This window comes from Oncorhynchus masou, unplaced genomic scaffold (genome assembly GCF_036934945.1).
Source record: "Oncorhynchus masou masou isolate Uvic2021 unplaced genomic scaffold, UVic_Omas_1.1 unplaced_scaffold_892, whole genome shotgun sequence".
In the NCBI taxonomy this organism is placed as follows: Eukaryota; Metazoa; Chordata; class Actinopteri; order Salmoniformes; family Salmonidae; genus Oncorhynchus; species Oncorhynchus masou.
In genome coordinates, this window is record NW_027015388.1 from 284,802 (window position 1) to 290,943 (window position 6,142).

The window sequence follows — 6,142 nt, forward strand, 5'->3', positions numbered from 1 at the left end:
AGTCCCACTCCCTACAACAGCGTCATCAGTCTGAACTGGAGGGAACCCGCTACACTGTAACTGTGAGTTGTTATGGTTACGCAGGCTGGTCCGAGAGGATGACATGGAGACCTGCGCCACGCCCCCCTCACCTGGCCGGCAGGTAAAACAGATGACAGTGTCTTTGTCCGATTCCGTTTGTTCATTACCGTGAGCTCTGATTCCTAACTCCACCAGGATGAAGATAGTCATGATATATAGATTTTATTCAGATGTTTAAATAGAGCGATATAGATACTGTGTCTCACAGTGAATGTTAGAGTTAACCGTTCTTCTCTCTCCATCTCACCTGTCCAGGTATTTCTGGTCCATCCTTGAGGAGGAGTTCACCTGTGAGCCGCCCCTCATCACCAGACACACCCACAAGCTCTGGGTCCTGGAAGGTCAAAGGGCAACCCTGGAAATGGCAGAGCCATTGGCGACCCTGAACCAATCATCCATTTCGTCTCCCCCGATGATCGGATTGTGGCGAATTCCAGCCGGACGACATCGTCCCGGAACGGAACGTTGGATCTCTTCGTTACGGTTGCTAGGGATGACGGAGAGTACACGTGCATAGCGATAAACGCTGCTGGGAGGCTACCGCAACGGTGGATCTAAATATCATCCTGTTGCCGAATCGGAATGGGAATGTGAACGTCCAGGGAATGTGACGGCTACTGGGAATGCTGGGAATTCTAATGGAAAAATTCAGGGTTCTTCGGACATTGCCACTGGAAAAAGTGTGAATTCCGAAGTTGACAATGGAGGGAACACAAGAGACACGGAAGAGAGGAGAGGAGAGGAGGGAGAGGGGGATGAGGAGGGGTGGTGGTGGAGGAGGATGGAGGGATTAGGATAGAGGAAGAGGAGGAGGAAGAAGAGGAGAGGATGGTTGGGATACAGGGAGTCACTTCTACTTCAGCACAGGTACGATGGGACCTGGGCCAATCAGCTGGAGCTTACCTGGTATGGATGTTTCAGATACAGTACAACTGTACAGCCGATGAGACACTGGTGTACAGGTGAGTCTACTTGCGTTTACCTGAGTTTACCTGAGTCTACCTGAGTCTACCTGCGTTTACCTGAGTTTACCTGAGTCTACCTGCGTTTACCTGAGTTTACCTGAGTCTACCTCAGTCGACCTGCGTTTGCCTGAGTCTACCTGAGACTACCTGAGTTTACCTGAGTTTACCTGAGTTTACCTGAGTTTACCTGAGTCTACCTGAGTTTACCTGAGTCTACCTGCGTTTACCTGAGTCTACCTCAGTCGACCTGCGTTTGCCTGAGTCTACCTGAGTCTACCTGAGTTTACTTGAGTTTACCTGAGCCTACCTGAGTCTACCTGAGTTTACCTGAGTCTACCTGTGTTTACCTGAGTCTACCCAAGTTTACAATACACATTTGACATCTTGAATCCACCTTACACACCTACACCTGACCTCTCTACAACAATACACCTGACGACACTGACCTATGACCTCTACACTTCTCACAGCCCAGCCTGGTCTCATAGACTAGACGTAAAGTTAGTATGAAATCTTACGTTTGGTATGGTTACGTAAGGGATAACCCTTACCCTAACCCTAATGTTTGCTAAAGCAGGGTGGCTGGGATAGAGTACAATGCAAGCGCCTGGCAACCCAGAAGGTTGTGAGTTTGAATGTCATCACGGACAACTTTAGCATTTTAGCTAATTAGCAACTTTTCAACTACTTTACTACTTTTAAGCTACTTTGCAACTACTTAGCATGTTGACTAACACTTACCTAACATGAACCATTATAGCTAACACTTCCCCTAACCCTAACTACCCATTATAACTAACCCTTCCCCTAACCTTAACCATTATAGCTAACCCTTCCCCTAACCCTAACCATTATAGTTAACCCTTACCCTAACCTTAACCATTATAGCTAACCCTTCCCCTAACCCTAAGCTTAACCATTATAGCTACCCCTTACCCCAACCCTAACCTTATCCATTATATCTAACCCTCCCCTAACCTTATCCATTATGGCTAACCGTTACCCTAACCCTAACCTTACCCAGTATAGCTAACCCTTGCCCTAACCATAACCTTATCAATTATAGCTAACCCTTACCCTAACATTTTCAATGATAGCTAACCCTTACCCTAACCTTTAACCATTATAGCTAACCCTTTCCTAACCTAACCTTAACCATTATGGCTAACCCTTTCCTAACCCTAACTTTATCCATTACAGCTAACCTTCCACTAACTCTAACCTTATCCATTACAGCAAACCCTTCCCTAACCCTAACCTTATCCATTGTAGCTAACCTTCCCCAACTCATCCTTATCCATTATAGCTAACCCTTCCCTAACCCTATCCTTATCCATTGTAGCTAACCCCTTCCCCTAACCCTATCCTTATCCATTATAGCTCAACTCCTTCCCTAACCCTATCCTTATCCATTATAGCTAACCCTTCCCTAACCCTATCCTTATCCATTATAGCTAACCCTTCCCCTAACCCTATCCTTATCCATTATAGCTAACCCCTAACGTAACCCTAACCTAACCATTATAGCTAACCCTTACCCTAACCCGAACCTTAACCATTATAGCTAACCCTTACCCTAGCCTAACCTTAACCATTATTGCTAACCATTCCTTTAACCCTAACCTTAACCATTATAGCTAACCATTCCACTAACCCTAGCCTTATCCATTATAGCTAACCCTTCCCCTAACCCTAACTTTAACCATTATAGCTAACCTCTAACGTAACCCTAACCTTATCCATTATAGCTAGCCCCTACCCTAGCCTTATCCATTATAGCTAACCCTTCCCCTAACCCTAACCTTAACCATTATAGCTAACCCCTAACGTAACCCTAGCCTTATCCATTATAGCTAACCCTTACCGTAACCCTCACCTTAACCATTATAGCTAACACTTCCCTTAACCCTCACCTTAACCATTATAGCTAACTCCTACCCCTAACCCTAGCCTTATCCATTATAGAAAACCCTTACCCTAGCCTTATCCATTATAGCTAACCCTTCCCCTAACCCTAACCTTAACCATTATAGCTAACCCCTAACGTAACCCTAACCTTATCCATTATAGCTAACCCTTCCCCTAACCTTAACCATTATAACTAACCCCTAACGTAACCCTAACCTTAACCATTATAGCTAACCCTTACACTAACCCTAACCTTAACAATTATAGCTAACCCTTACACTAACCCTAACCTTAACCTTTATAGCTAACCCTTCCCTTTACCCTAACCTTAAACATTATAGCTAACCATTCCTCTAACCCAGACTCTTTTAGGTAACCATTCCTCTAACCCAGACTCTTTTAGGTAAACATTCCTCTTACCCTGACTCTTTTAGCTAACCCTTACTCTAACCCTGACTCTTTTGGCTAACCCTTAACCTAACCCTGACTTTTATAGCTAACTCTTACCCTAACCCTGACTTTTATAGCTAACCCTTACCCTAACCCTGACTTTTATAGCTAACTCTTACCCTAACCCTGACTTTTATAGCTAACCCTTAACCTAACCCTGACTTTTATAGCTAACTCTTACCCTAACCCTGACTTTTATAGCTAACCCTTAACCTAACCCTGACTTTTATAGCTAACCCTTGCCTAACCTGACTTTATAGCTTACCCTAACCCTGACTTCTATAGCTAACCCTTACCCTAACCCTGACTTTTATAGCTAACCCTTACCCTAACCCTAACCTTAACCATTATAGCTAACTGTATCATATGAAATCAAAACATACCTTACAAAACTTAACATATCATACTAAATGGAGTGTCTCATATTAAATTACAGAATAATACAAAATGATCTGAGACCAGGTCGCACAGCTACACCTGACATTATGGGAAGGTCATATGCAGGATTTAAGCACAGCGAGAATATTCGGAGGAGAGAGAAGGAAGAGAGGATGAGGATGGAAGAGTTTGACAGGAAGACCCTCAAGGGACAAAGAGTAAGGAAGTCTGAAGGATGGCTTAAACTACAGAGTCAATACATATGTCACAACCTATCAGATACACACAGAGACAGAGACACATCAGAGATAGAGGGAGTGAAGAGGGAATAGAGAGAGAGAAAGAGAGAGAGAGAAAAAATAATGGAGGTAGAGAGAGGAGAGAAGATGAACATGAAAATGGCAATTATATCCCCTTCTTGTCTTTACCATAAGAACATTATCTTATTATCTTCTCTCTCGCTGTCTCTGTCTCTGTCTCTGTCTCTCTCTGTCTCTCTCTCTCTCGCTCTGTCTCTCTGTCTCTCTCTCTGTCTCTCTCTCTCTCTCTCTCTCTCTGTCTCTCTCTCTCTCTCTCTCTCTCTCTCTCTCTCTCTCTCTGTCTCTCTCTCTCTCCGTCTCTCTCTCTGTCTCACTCAATTCATTTCAATTCTCTCACTTTGTTTCTCTCTCTCTCTCTCTCTCTCTCTCTGTCTCTCTCTCTGTCTCTCTCTGCTGTCTCTCTCTCTCTCTCTCTCTCTCTCTCTGTCTCTCTGTCTCTCTGTCTCTCTCTCTCTCACTCTCTTTCACTCTCTGTCTCTCTCTCTCTTTCTCTCTCTCTGTCCATTTAGCGGCCTCTCTCGATGGTCAGGCAATGTACACTTAATCTGTACATATTATGTCATTGGGGGAACATGTCCATAGGGGGAGAATGAGGTTAAGTAAGTGAATGTTGGGGGAGGAGACCTGGAGGGCAGACGGTTTGCTCCCAGTGGTGCGTTCGGCTGCATGTATCACCCTCTGAGGCGCCTTGCTGTCCTCTGCGGTGGTCCAGAGAGCAGGCGAAACACACAACAGGGCAGTTTGGGCCAGAGAACATCCAGGAAGTCTGCACAGCATCAGGAGTTGCTCACGGGGCTCTGTAACAATCCTCCTCAATTCTGATTGGTCAGCTCTTCTCAAACCCTAGGACAAGCATACAAAAATAAAGAATAGATTGAGACACCAGGGCTGTTTCTACGTGGGTAAAAAGACAAGGGGACATATCAAGCTGGTGTCGTATCAAGCTGGTGCTCTAGGGTTCATGGGTTCATCTTCCTCAGGGCCACCTCGCCATGTCCCGTCTCCAAGGTTCCTCTTCCTCAGGGCCACCTCGTCATGTCCCGTCTCCAGGGTTCATCTTCCTCAGGGCCACCTCGTCATGTCCCGTCTCCAGGGTTCCTCTTCCTCAGGGCCACCTCTGTCATGTCCCGTCTCCAGGGTTCCTCTTCCTCAGGGCCACCTCGTCATGTCCCGTCTCCAGGGTTCCTCTTCCTCAGGGCCACCTCGTCATGTCCCGTCTCCAGGGTTCATCTTCCTCAGGGCCACCTCGTCATGTCCCGTCTCCAGGGTTCATCTTCCTCAGGGCCACCTCGTCATGTCCCGTCTCCAGGATTCATCTTCCTCAGGGCCACCTCGTCATGTCCCGTCTCCAGGATTCCTCTTCCTCAGGGCCACCTCGTCATGTCCCGTCTCCAGGGTTCATCATCTCCAGTTGATTCCAACCTACAGCATATATCCAATACAGTTTATGAAATCAATTGAGGCGTTATACACCTACTTCAAACCCTAGCAAACTAATGCAGCATTGTTATATCCGACACAATATCACCGATTATTTTACCAGACTCACAACATTTTCCTTTCTAACCGTGCCACCAAATGTTTGGTAAAGTGAACAGGCTTTAGCGAATACTGTAGCGTCATGGAACAATGTTGTTTAAAAAACAAACCTTTAGAGGCCTACAAAACTATGATTTAGGTCGTATGCCAAGTGAACCGAATCACACGGGACAGCTAAGGAGGACACTCTGTCCCTTTGTTCCTTCGCCCTGTATTCTCTCTCCATTGGATGCAATATATCACGGTGACAACCAGATGGCTTTTTATTGTGAAGGCTGCTATCCTACTCAAAGTATAATCCTTGGGAGGAGAAAGAAATGGCCCCCGTTACTAGTTTTCTAGGCTACAGCTGACCAGAGGCACTGCACCTGAGGTCGGCAGGCACCACGATTCAACTTGGTGGTCGTTAGCATTAGCTTCTTCAGCCCACAACTTGGTGGTCGTTAGCATTAGCTTGTTCAGCCCACAACTTGGTGGTCGTTAGCATTAGCTTGTTCAGCC

At 45.8% G+C, this 6,142-nt stretch overlaps 1 protein-coding gene across 1 annotated transcript in view; it reads left to right on the forward strand.

The window, feature by feature from the left end:
* The window catches only part of LOC135538021 (uncharacterized), a 102,795-nt gene extending 97,278 nt beyond the window's left edge, over window positions 1–5,517 (forward strand). The window contains exons 11-13 of the mRNA XM_064964012.1: window positions 85–189; window positions 337–584; window positions 5,153–5,517. Of these exons, the coding sequence (XP_064820084.1) occupies window positions 85–189; window positions 337–584; window positions 5,153–5,517 (718 nt within the window). The remainder of the gene's footprint in view (window positions 1–84; window positions 190–336; window positions 585–5,152) is intronic.
* The last annotated feature ends 625 nt before the right edge of the window (window positions 5,518–6,142 follow it).